The sequence below is a fragment of the Lathyrus oleraceus genome, chromosome 7 (genome assembly GCF_024323335.1).
Source record: "Lathyrus oleraceus cultivar Zhongwan6 chromosome 7, CAAS_Psat_ZW6_1.0, whole genome shotgun sequence".
NCBI classification, from domain to species: Eukaryota; Viridiplantae; Streptophyta; class Magnoliopsida; order Fabales; family Fabaceae; genus Lathyrus; species Lathyrus oleraceus.
Genome location: NC_066585.1, coordinates 142799853 through 142826681, shown reverse-complemented (window position 1 = coordinate 142826681; position 26829 = coordinate 142799853). Strand labels below are relative to the sequence as shown.

At 37.9% G+C, this 26829-nt stretch overlaps 1 protein-coding gene across 1 annotated transcript; it reads left to right on the top strand.

Annotated features, from left to right (window-relative positions):
- Positions 1–5837: 5837 nt before the first annotated feature.
- LOC127102478 (uncharacterized) lies at positions 5838–6590 on the top strand. The gene has a single exon (XM_051039846.1). It carries the CDS (start codon positions 5838–5840, stop codon positions 6588–6590), a length of 753 nt encoding a protein of 250 aa, XP_050895803.1.
- The last annotated feature ends 20239 nt before the right edge of the window (positions 6591–26829 follow it).

Genomic DNA, 26829 nt, shown 5'->3' with positions numbered 1-26829 from the left:
TTACTTTGGAGATTTTTCGAGTTAATCTCATAGACTTTCTAAACTCGTGATTGTTTACCAAAAACACCGACAAACAAATTGGCACACCCAATGAGACCCTTTTGTGTAAATATTTTTGCAGAAAAAAGGTGTCTTACGTTATTTTCTTTGTAGTGTTTCTCCATTTGTGAGGTCTTATGTTGTATTCACTTGAGGAGTGGTAAGAGACTTTCCAAAATGTCTTGTAAAAACCAAACCCCTTCCCAGTGTAATATTCCAAACCCAGAAGGACAACCACCAGTTACTAGTGTCGGGAGTTCTATGGCTACAACCTTCGTCGAGGAAATACCCACCACCATAAGCCAAGTAGTGGCGTATTCTGTATCACCACATATGGGGGTCTCATCACCACAAGCGTCAAGCGCACTAACCTTTTCTAGGGAATTATGGAACTTAGGAGACCAAAGGCCTCTTTATCTAGGTTTCTCAATACCTCTGAAGGAACAACAGTATGGCATGCCAACTGCAATGATGACAAGCCCGCACCCTAGTACGTCAGTATATTCAAAAAACATGATGGCAACTTCATCACCCTTTAATATGTATTTGGCTTCAACGTCCACTATGGGCAACTTCGGCTAACTAGGACAACCACCAGGATGTATGGGGTATTTTCCTCCCCATAGTGCTTTGTCATTAACCAATAACTCTCTTCAGGTCATGAGACAATTAATGAATGAAAGCAACCATGATATGGTCCACACGGAACCAAGATGTCGACCAAGTCCTTAGACAAGCCCGACAAGACAATGCATGGGTACAAGATAATATCACTAACGTTAACGATCACATTTTGGTCCAAAATGGCCTCAACGTAGGCCTCCCCAGACCAAACTATATATCCTCATTGTCTGAGTATGTAAGGCTAACCGAATTTTCTAGGGGATGTAAGTCTCAATGTTCACCATGTTTTTCGGTGATACTAGTGAATCCATTGTCGAGCATGTCGACCGGTACCAAACCAAGCCTGGTGATTTAGCCAACAATGAGAATTTGAAAGTCAAGTATTTTCCGAACGAATTGACTAAGAATGCTTTTACATTGTTCACCACCCTTCCCCCAAATTCCATATTTACTTAGGCCCAACTAGAAAGGGAATTCCACAAGAAATTCTACATGAGACAATGTAATATTAGTCTCAAGGAATTGGCCAGTGTAAGGTGAAATGTGGCTGAAAGTATCGATGATTATCTCAATAGGTTTAGAACATTGAAAGCAATATTTTTTACGCAAGTGCCATAACATGGGTTAGTCGAATTGGCAGCGGGGGGGGGGGGGGGGGGGGGGGGGGGGGGGGGGGGGGGGGGGGGGTCTTGAATACTCCATTAGGAAGAAATTAGACACCCAATACATAAGATACATGGCCCAGTTGTACGATAGAGTTCGACAAGTCAAATGATTAAAGGTTGAGATAGTTATAACCTCCAAGTTTAGTAAAAAGAAGGTGGATTATGTCGAAGTCGACAACCTAGGGAATTCATCCGACTCAGAATATGAGTATGTGGAGGAAAATAAGGTTAATGTGGCTGAACTAAAGCCAGGGCCTCCGTACACATGCAACTTGCTGAAACCCTCAAACGGGAAGAATCTCGCCGAGCCCAAAAATAAAAAATTAGTTGCTAGAACATATACCTATGACATTACTAAGTGTGACAAAATCTTTGATCTATTGGTTGTTGATGGAAAGATTGTTGTTCCTAAAGTGGCAAAGGTCCCACCATTAGAACAAAGAAAGAAAAAAGGTTTTTGTAAATTCTATAAGTTTTTGGGTCATAAAACTTCTCAATGTGTACTTTTATAGGATCCGGTGCAAAATGCTCTCAAGGATTACAGGCTCAAGTTTTTTGACAAGTAGAAACCACACCTAGAATAATACGTTGAAACGAAATCCAAAGCTTTCTTTGTCGAGTCAGTAGACATAGTTCTTGCTAAAAATATTAAAAGGTTAACCTCTCTGATGCTAGCCAGGGAAGATGATAAATGTATGGTTGGAGTGTCCGTTTATGTATAGAGTTCATGGCCACCATTGTTGGTGGTTCAAGGTTTCTCGTGAGTTTACTATTTTCTATGTTATTCATCGTGTAGATGCTTCCCTTTCTGTTGGTCTCAAGACCTATATATACTGTCAGCCTCTCCCCTCTACTGAATAGTCACAATTAGGATTTATGACCATCACAAACATAACCATTTATTTTTTAATTATTTGTAACATGATTAATAAGTACTTCTAACCGTTTATGACCATTAGTTATATGTAACTGATTTATTAATCATTTTATAACGGTTTCCAACCCTTAGTCTGCCTATTAATTACTTTAAGGAGCTCGGCCTCCCGACATCAGGGGTTGGCCTATGTGTGTCGGTCTGAGGTTCCTACATGACCATCTCGACCAAAAATATATATCTCGACTAAGTTTAAATTTTTGGTTTCATACCTGGGCAGACCAAATAATTTCTGGGATGTACATAAGCCCCCCGGGCATGAATCCTGAAAGGATGAAATGTCCGGACAAAAGAAGCCCGAAATTATATTCTTCATTGGAGATAAGGTATAACTCGGCCTAATATTACTTGCAAGCACTTCCTAAATTGACACAATGACGTGGCTGGACATAACAATTCTTTTATAACATGAGGCATCTCTTTTGCCATATTTTCTCTCTCTCTCTCTCTCTCTCTCTCTCTCTCTCTCTTCTGTAATATGTTAGGATCCTATTGAGGTCTTTGAATTTATGACAATGATGTATTTTGTCTTGCTAAGGAGAATTGTAAGCCCCAAGGGTATCTTGGAAAGATCTACGACTTTAATGACGTCGGAAAAACACTACGTCTTTAATAAAGAAGTTTGAGATCTCTAGTGGAGTCTTGACCTAGTGTCGTCGTAGGACTCAGTGAGTTCCAAATATGGAGAAGTCAGAGAGCCCTAGTGGTCCTCGACCAATTTAGTCATCGTAGAACTTGGTGAGTTCCAAATATGGAGAAGTCTGAGAGTCCTATTGGTCCTCGACCAATTTAGTCGTCGTGGAACTCAGTGAGTTTCCGACATGGAGAAGTCAGAGAGCCCCAGTGATCCTCGACCAATTTAGTCATCGTAGAACTCAGTAAGTTCCCGACATGGAAAAGTCAGAGAGCCATGGTGGGGTCTTGATCTATTGAAGCTTTGCTTTAACCACTCCAATGCTTGATCTTGTTCTTAGATTTGTGATACCCCATGTAGGTTTTGGGTATTGTAGTAAGTTGGCCTCTATTATCGGTTTCCTTCATAATACTCTGATTAAATAAGATCTGGGCAGCCTCAGAACATTAAAGTTGGGTTCACCCTTCCTGGCCGGGCTATATGTAGGATAATGATTCTCAACGAATCAACAATTCATTCTAATCAGATCGTGGTGACTCCGATTAGACGTATGTATCATAACGCGTCCTAAGTACATTACTTTGAACTGGCCATAAGTATGTTAATTTGGTATTTTTAAAAGGATATGGGTTTTTCTAACCTATCTGACGTTCAGAGCCCCATGGGGGTTGACATTAAATAGAGGTCAGAGACTTTTATTTTGCATGACCCGGGCATAGCCGATTATGCCAGAGATTTCAAGTTGCTTGGACTTCAGTTAGGCCAGAGGTTTTATTAAACGTTACCTGGTCTAAGTCGATTATGCCAGAGGCTTCAAGTTGCTTGGACTTCAGTTAGGCCAGAAGTTTTATTAAATGTTACTCGGCCGAAGTTGATTATGCTAGAGGCTTCAAGTTGCTTGGACTTCAGTTAGGCCAGGGGTTTTATTAAACGTTACTCGGTCGAAGTCGATTATGCCAGAGGCTTCAAATTGCTTGGACTTCAGTTATGTCAAAAGTTTTATTAAACATTACTCGGACGAAGTCGATTGTGCCAGAGGATTCAAGTTGCTTGGACTTCAGTTAGGCCAGAGATTTTATTAAATGTTACTCGACCGAAGCTGATTATGTCATAGGCTTCAAGTTGCTTGTACTTCATTAGGCCAAAGGTTTTATTAAACGTTACCCCACCGAAGTCGATTATGCTAGACTTCAAGTTGGTTGAACTTCAATTTAAGGCCAGAGGTTTCAATTTAACTTAGCTCGGCCGTAACCGATTTTCTTATTGTGGAGGTATTCATCGTTCTCGTTCCCTACTTTTATTGGAGGGTAAGTTTATGTCCGGTGTTTGTTCCAACTACTACCCTGCGTAATTCTAAAAGTTTAGAAAAAAGAAGGTGTCTCCCGCGCACGCAGGGGAAATGAGCAACACTCATTTGCTTAATGTAAGTTCTAAATTGGTTAACGATAGAAAAATTAGTTCGTCTTATCCGACAATAAAGGTAATTAATTTTAAAACATACACTTGTATTTGTCGGCCTATTTTATTGGTGGTCTCGTTTGATAAATTCATGATTTCTGTTTGTTTATGTTTTGCCACTCATGATGTGACGTGACATGTTCGCCTATCCAGAAGTGACTTGTTATCCCTTTTACTTAGTGATGATAGTTTGGTTTATTTAACTTTTAGTTTGGTTTCTTCAACTTTTCTGCTTCACTAAACATGTTTTTGATCCTGCAATATGGTCAACTTGGTGCTCTCGTTACTAAAATCAGCATAATGTAAAGGAAACAAGCATTTATACTTGTAATCCGCATTAACATATCCTTTGGTCATCCCTTCAAATTGATAAAATTCCCCTTGAAAGGCATACTAGAATGTTGCCGACATGGATGAAAGCGCAGCAGGGACTAACAACGCATGACCCACTTACCATACATGTTTTTTGTAACAGAAACAACTTGATAGTGGCATTGGAAATATGATCATTGTGTATATATGTACTAATATACATCTCTGATCTCAGGGTCATTTCAAGTAATAACGAAACTTAATTAATGGCAATACAATATCCATAATAAGTATGTATTATATCTTGGTTTTAAATGAAGATCGTTCAAATTTTCATTGTTGAATATGTTCATCCGTTTCCATGTGATATGAGTTTTTCAGGTTGGAGTGACAATGGTTGGGGCGGAAAGTGCATTTATATCCATATATATCTGTTATGTTGAAGACCCATTATTGATTCAGAGTTGGGACAATGACCTTTTCAACCAGATTTTTGAGACTGCAGTGTTTAAATATTAAACTTGATTTGAACCTAATCTTATTATTTGATTTTTGGGCTTTGTTATTTGGGCTTAGTTTACTTTGGATAATGTTTCTAGAAAAGTCTTGTAGTATTTGAAGTGTCTAGATATTTCTTAAGATTGTAATATTTTCTAGACTACTCTTTGAATGTCTAGAGTTGAGAATTCTCTAGAATTGGTGTGTCTAGAGTTCTCCTTAGAATACTATAAATAGAGATGTAATCCTACACTTTTGTATCAAGAAAAAATACAAAGTTCTCTTTTCCATAAATAATTCTCCTACCTACCAAGTTTCTATTCAAGCTTCTAATATTCCCACACAGTTTCCCTAAACACAAAAAGGGTTTATTTCAAACAAAGTGACATCAGAGCTTCAAGGTCCTAAAAAATTGGCGAATGGAGGTTTCCCTTTTCAAATGCCGATGCTCACAAAGAACAACTATGACAATTGGAGTATCAAGATGAAGGCGCTACTATGAGCTCAAGATGTGTGGGATATCATTGAGAAAGGCTTCAATGAGCAAGATGAAGCCTCGCTAAGCCAAGGTGTAAAGGAGACATTAAGGGAGTCAAGAAAGAGAGACAAGAAAGCTCTCTTACTCATTTATCAATTGGTGGGTGAAGATACATTTGAGAAGATCTCCAACGCAATGACGACAAAAGAAGCATGGGATAAACTTCAAACTTGCAGCAAAGGAGTGGAACAGGTGAAAAAGATTCGTCTTCAAACTATTAGAGGTGATTTTGAATGTTTATTTATGGAAGAGTCTGAGTCAATTTCTGATTATTTTTCTCGAGTATTGGTCATAGTCAATCAACTTAAAAGAAATGGCGAAGATGTTGATGAGGTGAAAGTCATGGAGAAAATACTTCGCACTTTAAATCCAAGTTTTGACTTCATTGTTACCAACATTGAAGAAAATAGGGATTTAAAGACCATGACTATTGAGAAACTCATGGGTTCCTTACAAGCATACGAAGAAAAACAAAAGAGAAAAATTAAACAAAAGGAGGCTATGGAGCAACTACTACAACTCAACATAAAGGAAGCAAATTATGCGAATTACAAGAGCCAAAGAGGACGAGGTCGTGGCCAGGATCGTGGGCGTGGACGAGGACATGAAGGAGAAGGAAGAGGTAGTTACAACAACTACTCTAACAATGGAGAAAGAAGTTGGAATCCACAAGCAACAAGAGGCCGTGGAAGAGGAAATTCATGGTCGAGGTGTGACAAATCACAAATCAAATGCTTCAACTGCAACAAGATCGGTCACTATGCATTTGAGTGTAGATTCTCGAAGAAAGTTGTGGAGAAAGCTAACTTTGTAGAAGAAAAATGCGGAGAAGAAGAAACTTTTTTGCTCGCATGCCAAAACCAAGTTGAAGAGAAAAGAAACAAATGATACCTCGACACCGACGCAAGCAATCACATGTGTGGCGATCGAAGCATATTCGTAGAGATCAATGAAGCGACAACTGACAATGTCTCATTTGGAGATGACTCAAAGGTACCGGTCAACGACAAAGGTAAAATTCTTATACGCTTAAAGAATGGGAGTCATCAATTCATATTCAATGTCTATTATGTTCCTAACATGAAGAATAATATTTTGAGCTTGGGACAATTATTAGAGAAAGGCTATGACATCCACTTGAAAGAACATAGTCTTTTCTTAAGAGATTGTAGACATAACTTGATTGATAAGGTGCCTATGTCAAATAATAGAATGTTCCTCTTGAACATTCAAAATGATGTTGCAAAGTGTCTCAAGACTTGCTATACCGACTCTTCGTGGCTATGGCGTCTACGATTTGGACATCTCAACTTCGACAATCTAAAATGTTTGTCAAAGAAGGAAATGGTGATATGCTTGCCTAGTATAAACCACCCAGACCAACTATGTGAAGGATGTCTAGTTGGGAAACAATTCCGGAAAAGCTTTCCAAAGGAATCAACGTCAAGAGCGACAAAACCACTAGAGCTCATACGCACTGATGTCTGTGGACCAATCAATCCAAACTCTTTTGGTAAGAGTAAATACTTTCTCCTCTTTATTGATGATTTCTAGAAAAATATGAGTTTATTTCTTGAAGCAGAAGTCATAAGTGTTTGAAAACTTTAAGAAGTTCAAAACCCTTGTGGAGAAAGAAAGTGATCTTTCCATTAAGGCCATGAGATCTGACCGAGGAGGAGAGTTCATTTCAAATGAGTTCACAAATATTGTGAAGATCATGGAATCCGCCGCCTACTAATAGTGCCAAGATCACCACAATAAAATGGAATAGCAGAGAGAAAGAATTGGACCATACTTAGCATGGTGCGAAGCATGCTTAAGAGCAAGAAGATGCCGAGAGAGTTTTGGGCCGAAGTAGTGGCATGTGCGATTTAGCTGACAAACCGTTCTCCAACAAGAAGCGTGCATGAGAAGACACCACAAGAAGCATGGAGAGGAAGGAAGCCTGGGATCTCTCACCTCAAAGTGTTTGGAAGCATTGTCTATACTCACGTCCCTGATGAAATGAGAACAAAACTCGATGATAAAAGTGAGAAGTATGTATTCGTTGGTTATAACTCAAGCTCCAAAGGGTACAAGCTCTATAATCCAAATAGTGGAAAGATCGTCATAAGTCGTGACGTGGAGTTCGAAGAAGAAGATTGTTGGGATTGGAGTGTTCAAGAAGACAAGTACGGTTTTCTTCCTTACTTTGAAGAAGAAGACGAAATGGAACAACCAATGATAGAGGAAAATATTACACCACCGGCCTCACCGACACCAAGGTTGGATGAAACAAGCTCAAGTGAGAGGACACCACGACTAAGGAGTATTGAAGAGCTTTATGAGGTAACCGAAAACATAAATGACATTAAACTTTTTTGCCTTTTGGGTAATTGTGAGCCTCTAAGCTATCAAGAAGCGGCAAAAAACATAAAGTGGAGAGACACCATGGACGAAAAAATCAAGTCAATCACGAATAATGATACATGGGAACTTACTACACTTCCAGGAGGACATAAAGTGAAATTGAAGTATGTATTGTCTCAAGATCAATCTGTCAACATTTTCACCAAGCCATTCAAGTTGAAAACTTTCGTGAAGCTAAGGAATATGTTTGGAGTAACAAATCAAGTTTAACGGGGATGTTGAAATATTAAACTTGATTTGAGCCTAATCTTATTATTTGATTTTTGGACTTTGTTATTTGGGCTTAGTTTATTTTGGATAATATTTCTAGAAAAATCTTGTAGTATTTGAAGTGTCTAGATATTTCTTAAGATTGAAATATTTTCTAGAATACTCTTTGAATGTCTAGAGTTGAGAACTCTCTAGAATTAATGTGTCTAGAGTTCTCCTTAGAATACTATAAATAGAGATGTAATCCTACACTTTTATATCAAACAAAAATACAAAGTTCCCTCTTCCATAAATAATTCTCCTATCTATCAAGTTTATATTCAAATCTCTAATATTCCCACACACTTTCCCTAAACACAAAAATTGTTTATTTCCAACATGCACTAGCGACTTCAACATATGAATTCACGTGCAAGGAAGATATTAACTCACAATCATCTTGATGCACATATGTGCACGTCAATGAACGGATCAGAAGTGATGTATCTCCCAACAACAGATTTAGTCCAACTAGCCTTCGAGTCGGAAACAAGAGCGACACGCTTCTTCTTCTAGGATGGACTCAGCCATTCAAAAAATGATGGATTCGAGTGCTGATATGACGGAGAATTGATTCGGTGAGATGAATTATGTTTCCTTGACGACCATAATGAAACCTATCCGAAGTGGTTTTCACAAATCTCCCTCGAGTATAAATCATGTTGATGATGTCAGTGACTATCTGGATTTGAAGAGACCGCCTTATGCCAATCGTGTCTCTGGCAGAACTCTTTTCAAAAGATGTGCCTTTTAACTTTTCGCGTAATAACTCGGTCCAGCCCCTGCGTGATTCCATATAGCCGCTGCGTGACTCGGTTCAGCCCCTGCATGATTCTGTACAGCAGTAGCAGCCGTGCATCATGGTTTAATACCTGCATTATTATCATGCGACAGCGTAGCCACATATAACACGCCATCATAACAATATCACATAGAACAACATTATAATCACAACAGTTATGACATATGAACGAGTAAAATGTAAATGTTTTACTAATATCTGTCAGGCGCACACATTAGTTTAATTTAAATCATAATGGATGGTGATGTTGGCTTCATTTCTAAATTCTTTAAAAAACCATAAACTTCACAAAATTAATCATGCATAACCCAATTCCAAAATAGCCCTGCTTTAAACTAAAGGAATGTACGAGGATCACTTATCTTTTAGTGTCGGTGGCCGCAATGCTTATCTTCTTATTGATAGCGTACATATCACAATCAGTACTCCTGTCATTTCTTCTTCCCCAGTTCCGACTTAAACGTTTATGAGACGGCAGCTCTTCATAGCAGACAGGACATGCTTTATGCTTGTTTCATCCCAATTTCATCTTTAGTATTGTTTAGTTGAAAGACTCAGTTGGTTGTATGCCGCTTCATAAGGTGATATCTCGTAATCCTCTACCATCACAAAAGTTGTCACTTGAAATAAAAACTGGAAGTTGAGGTAAACGACATAAGCATCAGGTAATCAACCATGATACACTTAATCCAAAACTCATTATACTTAACCATTTTCCATTCTAGTTTTTCTCAGTACAAATTAGATTTCCTAGGATGACAAGAATGCATGTGGAAACTAAAGGTCACACATTTTTGTTTGCTTTCATAGGCTATTTTTCCCTATCTGTTTCTAACAAAAGCAGTGAACCCATCATGCACATAAATCACATGGATTTTGACATCAGGTTAGTATAAGACGTTAGAAAACTAGCAGCTATTCAACATGATATCTATCCATTATTGATTCGGTGACGACGTCGTTCCAAATGACTCTTGATGATGTCTTCACGCCACGGGATGACTGCCAACAAATATTCGACATTGCTTGTTTCTCTGTTTTGCCGTTTTGCCATCAAGAGGCGACCTTCCCAGAGTCGATTTCGTCCGTAACAAAAATGGGGTCTATTTGATCTCCACTTAAGAATCAATGGGAATGATCCGTCCATGAAAGCTTAAACCATTCATGGCCCAGTATCCTTAGGTGTTGTGACTTCCGATACTATAGGTCGCTTTCATCCTCCAGTCACTTTGGCCGAGTAAGGGCAAATACCTGCAGAGGTGGTGCAAGCCGAACCATACTACTAATTCACAACAAAAGCATAATACTGTTTCACTAAACAACATAACCAAATTTAATATCATGGGCCTTTATAATTCTATTACCAAAACAGAATCAACAACACCTAAATGTATTAACATATACACATTGTCAAAATAGTCAAGTTCAACTCAAACTACTAAACAAGGGCGAATGTCTGCATTTGTAGCTGCAATTTAAAAATCAGACCATAGAATACATGTCATTATGGAATTACTTTAATATCATATGAATCATATTTCGATACCTCAGTCAAATTGGAAAATGCATAGGTAAATTGTACTTAACTTCATGTCTCGTTCTACATCTATAATATGCACATATGAATCACAAGGATTTAGAAAGAGATTGCATGACTTATCTTGCGCATTATTCCCCTTCTTCTGTTGTATCTTCCTGAATTATGCCCAAGATATCTCCAGTGGTTTTTGGGAAAGCGATATCAACAACGATGTCACCGATGTCAAAAAGATTATGGAACGATTCCACACCCTTGATTCCCATCACCGTATCGGTTTATTCACGATTTCGATTGCAGCTTTCTATGGAACGCACTCCTTGGGGACACCGTGGACCTTTGAGCTGTTGACGGATCGAGCGTCAGCCGCCCCAGAGAGGGTAAAGATGATGGTACCGAACACGCGGGGGAATTTTTTAGCGAAGATGAAACGGCGTCTAACCTTAGGGCCGACGGCATGGTGATGGGAGATCAAAGCGTCTTCGTTGGGCCATCACCTTGGATGACTAATAGATAGAGACGGACAGTAGGGTGCGTTATATGGAAATGGAAGATGAGAAAGGTCATTGCACATGAGTTTTTGGAAAGATTACCATCTAATATGGTTGTGTGGCGGGAAAGTTTTACCATACCACCATGGCGAACGTTAAATAATCTAACTAAAAAAATTAAAAGATTATGTATAGGATGCATGACCACCATTATTCATTATTGGTGGTGCAAAGTTTCTAGTATGTCTCCCTTTTTGTTGGTTATATATATATATTATATATATTATATATATATATATATATATATATATATATATATATATATATATATATATATATATATATAATATATATATATATATCGGCCTCTCCCCTCCACTCAATAGTCATAATTAGTATCTATAGGATATATGGCAATCATAAATATAACCGTTTATTTTTTAATTATTTATAACGGATTTAATAAATATTTGTAATCATTTATGATCATTAATCATATGTAACCGATTTATTAATCATTCTATAATGGTTTCTGAATCTTAGTCTGTCTCTTAATTGTTTTAAGGAGTTCGGTCGCCCGAAAACAGGGGTCGGCCCATGTGTGTCGGTCTAAGGTTCCTACATGACCATCTCGACCAAAAATATATATCTTGGCTAAGTTTAGAAATTCTGGTTTCATACCTCGGCCGACTAAATAATTTCTAGGATGTACAAACATCATAGTGGTCGACACTATCGACGGCGTTAGGGTTAAACACAACAAAGTAAATATGAAGATAAAGCAATAAAGGTCTATCCCAAAGTTGAAGAGGAATTGGTCGAATTTTTGAATTGTTACCGGTTGAAAGATTAAGAAGTGATGTTGTGTACCAGGTGCAGCTCTGTGTTTGACAAAGAAGTTGCTAAAAAGCTGGAGAGGATAAACCCTTACTGAGCTAAAAAGTTTGTCCGACGCAATGAACTTTTATCCAACAAAGCAAAAGGTCCAACGAAATTCCAAGGTAGGACTTATGTCCCCTCTGCAGATGCATCTCCTAGAGAATGGTTACGCCCTGCCAGGAAATCAACAACTGATGCGGGAAAATGGAAAGTAGTCAATGTTGGTTCGAGTTCCTCATATAGAGACAATTGTTAAGTGTCGAAGAAGTACTCTTACGTATCGCATAACTACATGGGAAAAAATCCCATGATTAGGACTCAATGGAGGAGACACCAGAGAAATAAGAAAGCTACACAAGAGGATGGAAGTTCCAACGGAAGTGATAATATTCAAATTATCGATAAAGGACAATCTAGCCGACGACATGTTAAGCAAATGTTGTTTCCCCCTTTATCACTAATAGATGATGAGAAAGTAACAAAGGATAAAGCAATCAAAGACGTTGACATGGAGATAGACAACTTCGACTCAGGATCTTAACCGGAATTAAATATCATTTGCAATATGATATATGTGTTGCATCTAGAGTACGATACAGATAAGTGATTGTGGAAGAAGGCCTTGATGAAGAGCTAGCTACCTATAAACCCATGTGTTACTATGTAATAAATGACGGTTTAGCGAATGAAGATTGTGCCATCTTTGAAAGGCCATACATTGCCATGCAACAACACCTAAAGCCTTTATATATAAGGGTCAAGGTAAATGGGGTAGGGATCGACAAGGTTTTGATCGACTGTGGAGCATGTGTCAATGTTATGCGTCAGTCCGTCAATGTTATCCTTGATATGTTCATCTTAATCGATGACGGATGTCCTCCTGAACATCCCCAGGAAAGTCTATCCTTGATATGTTCATCCTAACCGATGATGGATTTTCTTCCCTGTCGAGTCTATCCTTGGTATGTTCATCATAACCAATGACGAATATTCTCACCCTTGGTCTTCTGCCCAGTAACTGGAAGTTGTAAATCCTACTTTTTCTGCAGTTTTTCCCCAGCAAGGCTATTCTTACCCAGTAACCAATAATGAATACTCCCTCCTGGCTTTTCCTCAGCGAGTCATCCTTGATATGTTCATCTTAACCGATGATGAATGTTCTCTCTGTCAGATCTTTATTGTCTCCTTACCCAGTAACAGGTAGTGGATAATAGATTTTTACTCCTCCTGTGTTGAAGTTTATTTCTTCCCTAGTTGAGTTAAGTGCGTATTTTCTTAGAGAAATTTCTTTTCCCCTGCGCGAGTCGAGTACTTCAGTTTTATCCTGACTTACTCGTATCCCCTGCAGATGTTGTTTTGTTTCCCCGGCTGAGTCTTTCCATTTTGTATGGAATCCCTCGAGTCCCCCCAGTAGTTTTGAGTCATAGCTTGGCCTACGTATAACTCCTTTTTATCCCCTCAGAGTCTTTGTCTCCCCAGTGAGTTTTCCTTATGGAATGCATTATGCTCCTGCCGACTTTCGGTCTCTCTGATTTCTTTTTTCTTTGTGGCAATATCTCCCCCATAGAGCGTTAACCTTTTGCATTCATATCATATGCATTATGAGGTCTCTTAGGGACCAAAATTTGTTTCTCTATGTTATTATTTAAGCCCTTCTACTGAGTCGACATGAAGATTTTAACCTTCGCCTCCTCAATTAGAATGTCCTTAAATAGGGGCAGCTGTAAGACCCCAATTTTGACCCTAAGATCCCTCATGCAATTCCATCATAAGCATTAGCATTGGGATCATGTCTTGGCATCCTCCTTACCCCTCCTTCATTGGGTTTGTTTTGGGAGAGATCACCAAGCACTTTGTGATTATATCATACTTGTATATTATCATTTTACTAACTAAAATACCAAAAATATGTCTTTGCTTTTGTCTAACTCTTTTTGTAGGAAGGACATGATCTCATTAATTCATTGATCACATCTAGGGTTTGAGACCCTCATGAACAAAGAGCACAACCAATAATTGATTCAAGAATGGTTATGAGCATCATATCTGAGTCCCAATTATCTCTACATGTTATATTGATCAAGTTTTCTCCAAGAGTTTGAGGGTGATTTGCCTTGGAAACCCTAGTTTGACTGAGTATCTTGAGTAACTTCTCCAACAAGCTATCTCACAAATTGATCAAATTTCTCAAGGGACACTTCAAATTTCATCATCTTATGCATATATGATCTACCATGAGCCAAGAAAGTCAAGAGAATTGGAAATTAGCAAGTTGGTTGATGGTGGTTGGCCAGATGAATTCATTTGGTTAAAACTGGGTCTCCTTAGACCATATCTCCTACAATTTTCACCATATGAAAATGATTCCAAGATAAAACTTACTCTAAATTACATTATAAACAACTTTCATGTTTAAACCTAGAGCTATTTTTGCTTCGAAAATCATTTTCTATGTTGAAATATTATAGGTCATTTTGTCTAAACCCTTATTTGAAAGTCAACTTCCCAAGGCCATAACTTGCTCAATTTTTATGAGATGAAAGATTTCCAAGTTTCACAATAAAAGTCAATGTGTCTAATTCAACTTTTATGTTTGGAGTGGGATATAATTCAACTTTTTTGAGCATGTGATATGAGGCTACATTATAGGTCATTTTTGACCTATACCATTGATCAAGTGATTTTTCCAAACTTCAAAAATGCATAACTCTATCATTTCAAATCCAAATGACATGAAATTGGTGACCATTTTGAAGGTCTTTGATATATCTACAACTTTGTGGAAGACATGTTTCTCATTTGAAGCTCCTATAAAAAGTTAAGCAAGGTGGAATATTGAGACATATGGCTTGACACTTAGAAAATTGTTGATATGTCAAATTTTTCCAAACCTCCACCTCAAAATTCTCCAAGTTCCAAGCTCCAAATTAAAAAGTGTTCAACATCAAACTTGTTCCTCTTGATCTCACCTTTCCAAAGAGCCTAAATTCATTCATTTTGGATGAGAAATGCATAGGTTGCGCATGGCTTAAACAGGCTGATATCATTTGGCATGGATCCAACTTTAAACAACAATGCACATGTGCCTTGCAATACAATCCATCTTCAAAGCATCTGAACTTCAAATTTGGACTTTCAGCTATCATTCCATGGGCCTATGCGCGCCCATGCACCATTCCATCATCATTTGCCAATTTTGGAAAGTGGAGAGAGGGTGCAAATATCACATGGATTCTTCTATAAATTGAGGCCCTTATGCTCAGAATTAACACACACATTATGCCAGCTTTGATCCCCTATTGAAAACCCTTCACTCTCATAGGATAAACCTGATAAATTCAATTGAATTTGAGCTTGAATCTCCACTGTTTTGGAATTCAATATTCCAGGAATCCATTGCTTCTAAACATTTCCATTCCTCTCCTGCAAGTGATTGAAGTTAGTCCAAGTGCAAGCAAGCTCAAGATCCATCAAGTTCAGACCTCCATTGAAGGTAATTTGCAGAAATTTTAAATTCTTCGATTCTCTCAATTTATTGCTCAATTCCATTGATTCTTTGGTTGTCTGAAGTCCTACCAATGTAGGCAAGAAGATTGAGTTGCTTTGAGGCCAAATCGAAGCAACTCAGATCATGTACCTCATTTTTCAATTCCACACATCTCTTAATATATTTGGAATTGGATCAATTGGAGGTCAGATTCGAGCTCAATGATGTTTTTTCTTTAAGATCATGTCCCTGTTTTTTATTTTGGTGATGGTTCATCTTAACCAGTCCGGTGGAACTCACTGGGGAAGATGACTGGAGCTTTGGCTCCGGCGATGATGTGTCTTGCATCTGAACCATAGGATCCTCAAGCCACGTTCTAATCTTGAGCGTTTATTTTAATTACCAATGGTACAACGCAATTGACTTAAGAACACATGGAACGCGCGTTTTGGATCATCAGATCTGCCACCTCAATTAATGAGGGAGATCTGATGGTCCACGTATTTTAGAATTTTCTGATTTTTGTTTTAATTGCATTTTCTTCAATAGTTCATATTAAATTCAATATTGATCCAAAAAATATGGGACTTTCACCAAAAATTTCCAAATATTTTTCTCTTTCATATTCTGAATTAAAATTATTTTTTGGATCATTATTAATATTTTTCATGAATTAATTGATTTTGCATTTGTTTTTAATTGTTTAAAAATATTTTTTAGTGTCCAAAAATTATGAAACTTTTTATCGAAGGTCCTTTGACCTTGTTTGACCTATGATAAATCTCATGGCCATTTCTTTGGTGTTTTGATGAGATTTTAGGATTTGGACAAGACATATTTGAATTTAATGCATTATTTTATTATTTTTAATTGAATAAATGTCATTTTAATTGTGTTGACCATTTGTATTGACTTAATTGAGTTTGATTGTTTGTTGTTGGACCTTGGTCAAGGTTGATTTGACTTTGTCAAATTAATATCATTGGATTTAGGGGATTGATGTAATGTATATTCCATCTCCCAAAATGAATGAATGATATTAATTTGGTAAAAGACCTCCTTTGATCAATTTGTGATCTCATTAATCCCTTTCCCTCTTCATCTAATTCCCCTTCTTCATTCATTCATTTTCATTTGGCCTATGACATCTCAAGGTCCTAATGCTAGTTGATTGAAAAATTGGCATGAGTATGGATGAGATTAGGCCACATCTTTTGCATATTTTTGTGTGTGATATGTTCAATGAGCATAGTTCATAATACTATATCTCCAACATACATTAACAGCAAAAGTCCATTTCCCGGTCTCAAATAGTTGTAACTTCTACATAAGTCCAATTACGATTGCTTAACATAGCACAAATTTTTTGACACAAAAGGCATAAGCATTCTAGTTAGTGAGATTGTAAGTCTCCCCTCTTCCATGGTATTGTGTGGAAACTTGGCCTTCTTTCCTTCCTTTGGAAGATGTTTTGGTTCAAGGATTCATGCTTGTGGCAAGTGGGTTGAGTGTTCTCCAAAGAATGTCTTGAAATGAAAATCAAAGCAAAACTAACCTCTAACCTACTAACTATTGACTTTTAATTTCAAGTTTTTATCTTAATGCAATTTACTTTTAGCACTTTATTTCATTTGCCATTGTACATATCATTCTAATTGTTTATGTTAATGCAATTTTCACCTTGTCCATTTGGACCATATTGTGTGATATTTTGTTTGTATATACTTTGTTTATTTGATTGGTCTTTGACCATTAATGCACATAATAATCACAACAACCCTAAAAAACTTCTAAGTGGACTGTTGGTTTGATCTTGAGCTAAAGGACTTAGAATTTAGGCAACCTCCCAAAGCTAAAGGACTTGGCCAATGCCAATTTATGAAGAACCAAGTGCTTGCAATTTGGAATTCATCTGATACATCTTTGAAGATCTCTCTTAGTTCATCTTTAACATGATCATTGTGAAGCTGTTATTTTGAACCTGTGACTTTTGGAATTCATCTGTTACATGGGCTATTTCTGAAGAAGATCATGAAATGGATAAGCTTGGATAAGGCCATCTTTATTTGATGCTTTGCTCTTCAAGAAAATATAATTGTGCATTTGTGTGTTGCTTGATTCTAAAAGTCCAAGGGAATTCTGGGTTTCTATTGACATACTTGTCTATTGGATTGCTACCCATTTGGTCAGATCTTTTCAACTTTAAACTTTTAAATTTTGTGCATATGGTAGCCTCTTCATCTTCTCCCCATTTCTTTAATTTCAAAATCGCTCCCTCCATTTTCAAAACCTTCTTTGTGTGAACTACTTTTGTTCTAAACTTTGACCACTTTCAAAAAAGATAGAAACTTTGACCTTATGCCATTGTATTTTCAAACTTGTTTTTTCTTAAATCAAACTTATGAATAAATTTAACCATACTTGACTTAAACTTTCAAAAAGCCAAAAAGAACTAACTCATTCAAACCATTTTAGGCCTTTGTGCCTTTCAAACTTAAATTTTGTTAAAACCAACACACTCACTTTGAAATTTGTAGCACGAACTACGAGGTTTTGATTCCTCATTTTTATGTTGGTACGTAGGCACAAGTCCGAAGGTCTTGTCAAACACAAAAATATGATTAATGAATTCTTTTCTCATCCCCCGATTCTATTTGTTTGTAAACATCACTTTGTATAAAATACATATGCATACAAAAATGGCTCCCTAGGAGTACCTAGGATACTTTGGGTGTTAATACCTTCCCTCTGTGTAACCAACCCCCTTACCTGTGATCTCTAATTTTTATTAGTTTTTATTTGAAAATTTCTTACTATTTGGGTTTTGTTCGTACTTTTCCCTTTTCCCTTGGAAACAATAAAAGCGCGGTGGAGACTCTTGTTAATTGATCTCTAGCTTGTCAATAGCTTGATGATCATGAATTTCACGCTACAAAAATTAGGTGGCGACTCTGCTGGGGAGTAGTCTCCAGTGAGTTTAACCTACTTTTTGTGTGAATATATTTGTAAATATGTGATGTTTGTATAAATGTATGTGTGAAATAATTTGCTTGTTGTGCTTGGTGATCTCTGAGTGGTGAGATAAGTTCTAACCCGAACTTGAGTGCAATTAAGATAGGAGAATGGTATAGTCATGTTTGAGTTGTGTGGAATAGTCCTTAACAAGTTGGCTTGAGATCCATCTGCTTAGTGGAGACTCCTTTGGATTTGGGAAGGTCACACAAGTATTTATGGTTAGGCATTACTATTTCTAATTGGGTCTGAGAAGCTGAGGACCTTAGAACACCTAACCCATCTTGGCCTATTTAGGACGTAGTGCGAAAACTGTTCAAGTGTAGACTTGATAACAGTTTTTACGCGATACTACACTCAGACGAGTTTCTCTTAAGAATATTATGGGTCGATGAGTCAGTCATCTTAACCTATAATATCCGATAGATGGAATTAAGACTATGGGAACTTTTTAGAACATGATCTACAGGTTTTATCCTTAGTTCACTCCTTTGGGATGGTTCTTACCCAGACTCCATGCTCGTGACTTACAACAAACCCTTGATTCTTTGTTGATCCAATCAAGTCTTGTCAGTATCAATGGAACTTGGGTGTTGATAAGGTGTAAACCATAATCCACCAAAATGGATGATTGATCTTGACAAAGACTTGATTCATCCCTTGACCTTTGTTTGCCTTGTGTGTGATCCCTTATTTGTGATTGTTGCATCCATGCATTCATGCGCATCATAACATTCATCACAAAAAAAATTCAAGGAACTAAGGTATCATTTGCAAATATTTTTAGACCATGGATTATGGACGAAGGAACACCAAGAAGTACAGTTTCAGATGTCCTAACTTGAAAGAGGTAAGGAAGCTAGCATCTTTTGTATTAGATCCCTTGGACTTCAAACAACGTCATGAGAAGCTTTTGTCCATCTTGTCTGCTGATGTAGTTGAAGGATTGTTGAGTGTATTGGTGCAGTTCTATGATCCTCTCTACCATTGTTTCACTTTCCCAGATTTTCAGCTTGTGCCCACATTGGAGGAGTATTCTCATCTTTTAGGGATACCTGTTTCTAGTAAAGTTCCTTTTAGTGGATTGGAGGAGATTCCCCGATCTAGTATTATTGCTGAAGCTCTTCACTTGAAGAAGTCTGAGATAGAGGCTCATTGGATGAAGAAAGGAGGGTTATTTGGATTGTCATATGATTTCCTCATCAAGGAAGCTACCACTTTTGCTCAAGCTGGTAGTATGGATGCTTTTGAAGCTATCTTTGTGTTGCTCATCTATGGATTAGCTTTGTTCCCTAACATTGACGGTTTTGTTGATTTTAACGCCATTAGACTTTTCTTGATTAGGAATCATGTGCCTACTTTGTTGGGTGATATGTATTTCTCTTTGCATCTAAGGAATTCTAAGGGTGGTGGAACGATTGTCTGTTGCATTCCTCTTCTGTACAAGTGATTTATTTCGCACTTGCCTCAGACACCTGCTTTTATGGAGAACAAACAATGTCTAAGGTGGTCTCAGAGACCTATGTCTCTCACTAATGATGATATAGTTTGGTATGATCCGTTTGTAAGCAATTTGGAGATTATTGATAGTTGTGGTGAATTCTCTAATGTGCCTCTCATTGGTACACAAGGAGGAATTAACTACAACCCTGCTTTGGCTCGTCATCAACTTGGGTTCCCCTTGAGAGACAAACCTAATAACATGTTGTTAGAAGGTCTTTTCTATCAAGAGGGTAAAGATCCCCAACATTTGAAGCAGAAGATTGTGCATGCTTGGCATAATGTGCGTAGGAAAGGAAGATCCGAGCTTGGTCCGTGCAATTGTGTAGCTTTGGAAGCTTACACTCTTTAGGTGAAGAAGAGAGCTATGGAGTTAAAGATGCCTTATCCTTGTGAAAGACCTATGTCTATGGTTGTGGTTGAGCCATTAACTCTCCCTAACCAAGATGTAGAGGAGTTGGAAGACGCGCTCGTCAAGATGAAGCAAGAGAAGGATATGTGGGAAGAGCGTTTCCATGCTTTGAGCAAGAAGCATGAAGAGTTGAAATTGGAGTCTAAGGACAAAGATGCAGTGATTGAGCTACTTGAAGACCGAGTAACGAAGAGACAGAGAGAGCCAGAGGTTTCATCTTCTAGCATGCCTCAGCCTTCCGTTGCTTGGAAGAAAATTGTTGACCAGCTTATCCTCGAGAAGACCCAGATGAAGACTTCTTTTGAGACCGAGATTCGTCGCATTCGAAGGAAGTACGCGCCTTCAGCCAGATCTTCTGACATTGTTGTTAGGGATCCTTAGGATGACTAGTCTCCTTTTCTCTTGTATCTTTTTATTTTGGTTTCTGAAATTGTACTCAGTGTAATCCTTCCAATTTTTATAAATAAAAAGAAATTTTTGGTCATATCAAATTATTGCAATTGCCATTTAAATATTATATATTTGCAAATGATATAGTAAGTTCCTTGAAATAAGAAAATAATCAAGCATTGCATTTCATGCATCATTTGCATAAGCAGGTTTTTGCCAGGTGTCTGATTGGTGTTCTTCTGTGCTTTAGCCAAGCTGACTCACCGGTACAACACTAGAGCTAATCATCCAAGAATCATGGAACACCTTGAGTAAGAGAACAGAGATTTGAAGGAGGAGATTTCCCGGCTGACGACCATGATGGAGTCAGTCCTTGCTGCTCAAAGCCAAGCTTCTCCAACGCCTGCAACTCCTCCCGCGAGGACGATTATTTCTGAAGTGGTTACCTCTACTGTGCCTGCTGCCACCGCCCACTTCGCGCCAAATTTGCCTGCCGGATTCCCATGGGGAATGCCGCCTAACTTTGTGCCAGAGGGTTTTGCACCTACTTTTGCTTCCATGCCGGCATCTAGACCGGTCATGTCTGTGCCACCTCCAGTTGTGCACACTTTGCCTCGCGTAGAGGATACCATCTATCATTGCGAGCCATCTGAGGGTCCATACGTCTATGAAAATATGGATGAAATGAAAGACCAATTTCTGGAGTTGCGCAAGGAATTAAAGATGTTGAGAGGAAAAGATCTATTTGGGAAGAGTGCCGTTGAACTGTGCCTGGTACCCAATGTTAAAATCCCAATGAAATTCAAAGTGCCTGACTTTGAAAAATACAAGGGAAACTCTTGTCCACTCAGTCATCTTGTGATGTATGCTCGCAAGATGTCAACTCAAACAAATAATGACCAATTATTGATCACTACTTCCAGGATAGCCTGACAGGTGTTGCACTCCGTTGGTATATGGGGTTAGATAGTGCAAGTATCCGCACTTTCAATGATCTAGGTGAGCCTTTTGTGAAACAATATAAATACAATGTGGATATGGCGCCAGACAGAGACCAACTGAGGTCTATGTCTCAGGAAGACAATGAGACTTTCAAAGAGTATGCACAGCGATGGAGGGAGTTGGCTGCCCAGATCTCTCCTCCTTTGGAGGAGAAAGAGATGACAGAGATCTTCCTGAAAACCATGATTTCATTTTATTATGAATGCATGATCGCCAGTGCCCCCAGTGATTTTATCGAGATGGTAAACATGGGGATGAGACTTGAAGAGGGGGTCCGTGAAGGACGATTGTCAAAAGATGAGGTGCCAACAAGTAAAAAGTATGGCAGCAGTTTCAGCAAGAGGAAAGACAATGAAACCAATGCAATTTCTAGTGGGAGGCAGAGGAGGCCTCAAGCAAGAAGAAATCCACCATCCCGTCAACATCATCATCATCAAGTATCTTCTGTTATTCCGGTATTTTCTAATCAGCAATCAACACCAATTCAACAATAACATCAAAATCAACGTCAACAACAACCGCAACAAAGAACAAACACCTACAACAACAACAATATCAATAACCAGCATCAGCAGAACTTCGAGAGGAAGAAGGTCTCTTTTGACCCGATTCTTATGTCATATGCAGAATTGTATCCATCCATGGTCCTCAAAAACTTGATTCAACCCAGGAACCCACCGCAGATCCCAGAGCCGCTTCCTTGGTGGTACAAACCTGAGCTTCGTTGTGCTTTTCATCAGGGTGCACCTGGGCATGATATTGAAAACTGTTATCTGTTGAAGTATGAGGTGCAAAAGCTTATGAAGAGCGGTATGGTGTCCTTTGAGGACCGCACGCCTAATGTGAAACCTAACCCTTTGCCCGCTCATGGGAACTCCTCAGTGAATATGGTGGACGGCTGTCCCGGTGAATTCAAGGTTTTTGATGTCCAGTTTATCTGAAGATCTTTGGTGTAGATGCACAAAGATATCTGTTTGGTGAGTGACTGTGAACATGACCATGATGGTTGTGTTGTTTGTATCGTGAACCCAAGGGGTTGTGATGTAGTGAAAAGGGACATCAGACGTCTGATGGATGAAGGCATGATCCAGATTGTTCAATCCTATCATGTAGATGACGACGTCAATGTCATAATGCCCGTTTTCAAGCAGCAAGAACAGTTGGTAATCCAGTATGATAATAGCAGCAGCAAGAGTGGTAGTCAGAGATCAGTATCGCCGTTGGTAATACGGTTAGCGGGCCCAGTCCTGTATGCATCTAATAAGGCTATACCGTACCAATATAATGCTACAATGTTGAAGAATGGTCAAGAGGTCCCGTTGCCTATGACCAGTTCAGTGGTGAGCATTGCTGACGTTACGAAGGTGACCCGCAGTGGTCGAGTGTTTGGACCGGTGTTCCCAGAAAACAAAGAAGATACACTTGTTGGTAAGAAGGTGGAGATACCTAATGTAGATCCGGTTGGTTGTTCAAAGGATAAGCCTGGTGAATCCAGCAATTTGAAAGCCAATGATGATGATGAGGTACTCCGACTGATCAAGAGGAGTGAATTTAATGTGGTTGAGCAGTTGCTCCAGACTCCCTCGAAGATTTTAGTGTTGTGTCTGCTTTTGAATTCTGAAGCACACAGAGAAGCACTATAGAGAGTTCTTGAACAAGTGTATGTGGAGCAGGATGTTACTGTAGATCAGTTTGATCACATTGTGGCTAACATCACTTCATGCAACATTTGAGCTTCTACGATAAAGAACTCCCTGAGGAGGGAAGAAATTATAACTTGGCTTTGCATATTTCAATGAATTGCAAAGAAGATGCTTTGTCAAATGTGCTTGTTGACACCGGTTCGTCACTCAACGTGCTTCCGAAGTCAACGTTGTCAAAGCTATCTTACCAAGGAGCTCCCATGAGATATAGTGGGGTTATTGTCAAAGCCTTTGATGGCTCGCGCAAGACAAGTAGTTCACACAAAGAAGATTTAAAAATGGAGGGAGAGATTTTTGAAATTAAATAAATAGGGAGAAGATGAAGAGACTATCCTATGCACAAAATTAAAAGTTTAGAGTTGAAAAGATCTTACCAAATGGATAGCAATCCAATAGACAAGAATGTCAATAGAAACCCAGAATTCCCTTGGACTTTTAGAATCAAGCAATACACAAATGCACAATTATATTATCTTGAAGAGCAAGGCATCAAATAAAGATGGCCTCATCCAAGCTTATCCATTCCACGATCTTCTTCAAAATAACCCATGTAACAGATGAATTCCATAAGTCACAGGTTCAAAATAATAGTTACACAATGATCATGTTGTAGATGAATCTTAGAGAGATCTTCAAAGGTGTATCAGATGAATTTTAAATTGCAAGTACTTGGTCCTTCAACAAATTGGCATTGGCCAAGTCCATTAGCATAGGAAGGTTGCATATATTCTAATTCCATTTGTCCAAGATCAAGCCAACAGTCCACTCAAAAGTTTTTTTTAGGGTTTTTGTTATTATTATGTACATTAATGGTCAAAGACCACACAAACAAGCAAAGTATACACAAATAAAATATATCACACAATATGGTCGAAATGGACAAAATGAAAATTGTATTAACATAAACAATTAGAATGATATGAACAATGACAAATGAAATAAAGTGCTAAAAGTAAATTTCATTAAAGTAAAAGCTTGAAATTAAAAGTTAGTAGTTAGTAGGTTAGAAGTTAGTATTGTTTTGCTTTTGATTTTTAAGACATTCTTTGGAGAATACTCAACCCACTTATCACAAGCATGGATCCTTGAACCAAAACATCTTCCAAAGGAAGGAAAGAAGGCCAAGTTTCCATACAATACCATGAAAGAGGGGAGACTTACAATCTCACTAACTAGAATGCTTATGCCTTTTATGTCACAAATTTAGCGCTATGTTAAGAAATCCTAATTGGACTTATGTAGAAGTCATAACTATTTGAGGTCGGGCAATAGAATTTTGGTGTTAATGCATGTTAGAGACATAGTATAATGGACTATACTCATGAAACATACCACACACAAAAAGAATATGCAAAAGGTATGGCCTAATCTCATCCATACTCATGTCAATTTTTCAATCAACTAGCATTAGGACTTTGATATGTCATAGGCCAAATGGGATGAATGAATGAAGAAGAGGAATAAGATGAAGTGGAAGGGGGATGAATGAAATCATAAATTGGTCAAATGAGGACTTTTACCAAATTAATATCATTCATTCATTTTGGGAGATGGAATGTACATTCCATCAATCCCCTAAATTCAATGATATTAATTTGATAAAGTCAAATCAACCTTGACCAAGGCCCAACAATAAGAGTCAAACATTAACAAAGTTATCACAATTGGTCAACAAATTTATTTGGCATTTATTCAATTAAAAATATTAAAATAGTGCATTTAAATTAAATATGGTTTGCCCAATTCCTAAAATCTCATCAAAACACCAAAGAAATGGCCATGAGATTTATCATAGGTCAAACAAGGTCAAAGGACCTTGGAGAAAAAATTTCATAATTTTTGGACATTTAAAAATATTTTTAAACAATTAAAAACAAATGCAAAATCAATTAATTCATGAAAAATATTAATAATGATCCAAAAAATATTTTTAATTCAGAATATCAAAGAGAAAAATATTTGAAATTTTTTGGTTAAAGTCCCATATTTTTTGGACCAGTATTGAATTTAATATGAATTATTGAAAATAATGCAATTAAAATGAAAATTCAGAAAATCAAAAATACGTGGACCACTTGATCTCCCTCATTAATTGAGGTGGCAGATCAAGTGGTCAGGAGCGCGCTATCTACCATAGTCCTTAGTCAGCGCGTGGCAACTTTGGTAATCAAAACCAACGCCTAAGATTAAAACAAAATGAATGGATCATGTGGTTCAGAGTCTTGCCAACGCATCGTCGGAGCCAGAGCTCCGGTCATCTTCTCTGGTGGACCTCACCAGACTGGTCCACCATCAACCATCACCAAAATTAAAAACAAGGACATGATCTTAAAGGAAAAAATGGAACTGAGCTCGAATCTGGCCTCAATTCACTCTAACTCCAAGTATATTAAGAGATACATGGAGTTGAAATTTGAGGTACATGAATTGAGTTTCTTCGATTTGGCCTCAAAGCAACTCAAACTTCTTGCCTGCATTGGTAGGACTTCAGACAACCAAAGAATCAATAGAATTGAGCAAGAATTTGAGAGAATCGAAGAGTTCAATATTTCTGGAAAATACCTTCAATGTAGGTCTGGATTCAACTGGTCTTGATCTTGCTTGTGCTTGATCTCACTCCACTTGCTTGTAGAAGAAGGATTATATGCTTGAAAAGCTATGGATTCCTGGAGATTTGAATTTCAAAACAGTGGAAATTCAACCTCAAATTCAAGAGAATTTCTCAGGCTTATTCTTTGAAAAGTGAGGGTTTGAGATGGGGGATCAAATTTGGCGTGAATGTGTGTTCATCTTTGAGCAATTGAAGCTCTATTTATAGCAAAAACAGTTGATAATTGCACACTTCAAATCACTTTCCAATTTTGGCAAATGGTGATGCAAGGGTGCATAGGCACGTACATGCCCATGAAATCATTGCTTGAGGTCCACAAATGAATGTTGGATGGTCTGAATTAAGCTTGGATTGCAAGGCAAGTGTGCATTGATGTTTGAAGTTTGATCCTTGCCAAGTGATATCACCATGTTCATGCGATGCGCAACCTATGCATTTCTTGTCCAAAATGAATGAATTTAAGCTCTTTAGAAAGGTGAGATCAAAAGGAACAACTTTCATGTTCAACACTTTTTCATTTGGAGCTTGGAACTTATAGAAATTTGAGGTGGAAGTTTGGAAATTTTTGACATATCAAAATGTTTCTAAGTGTCAAGCCATATGTCTCAATGTTCCACCTTGCTTAACTTTTTATATGAGCTTC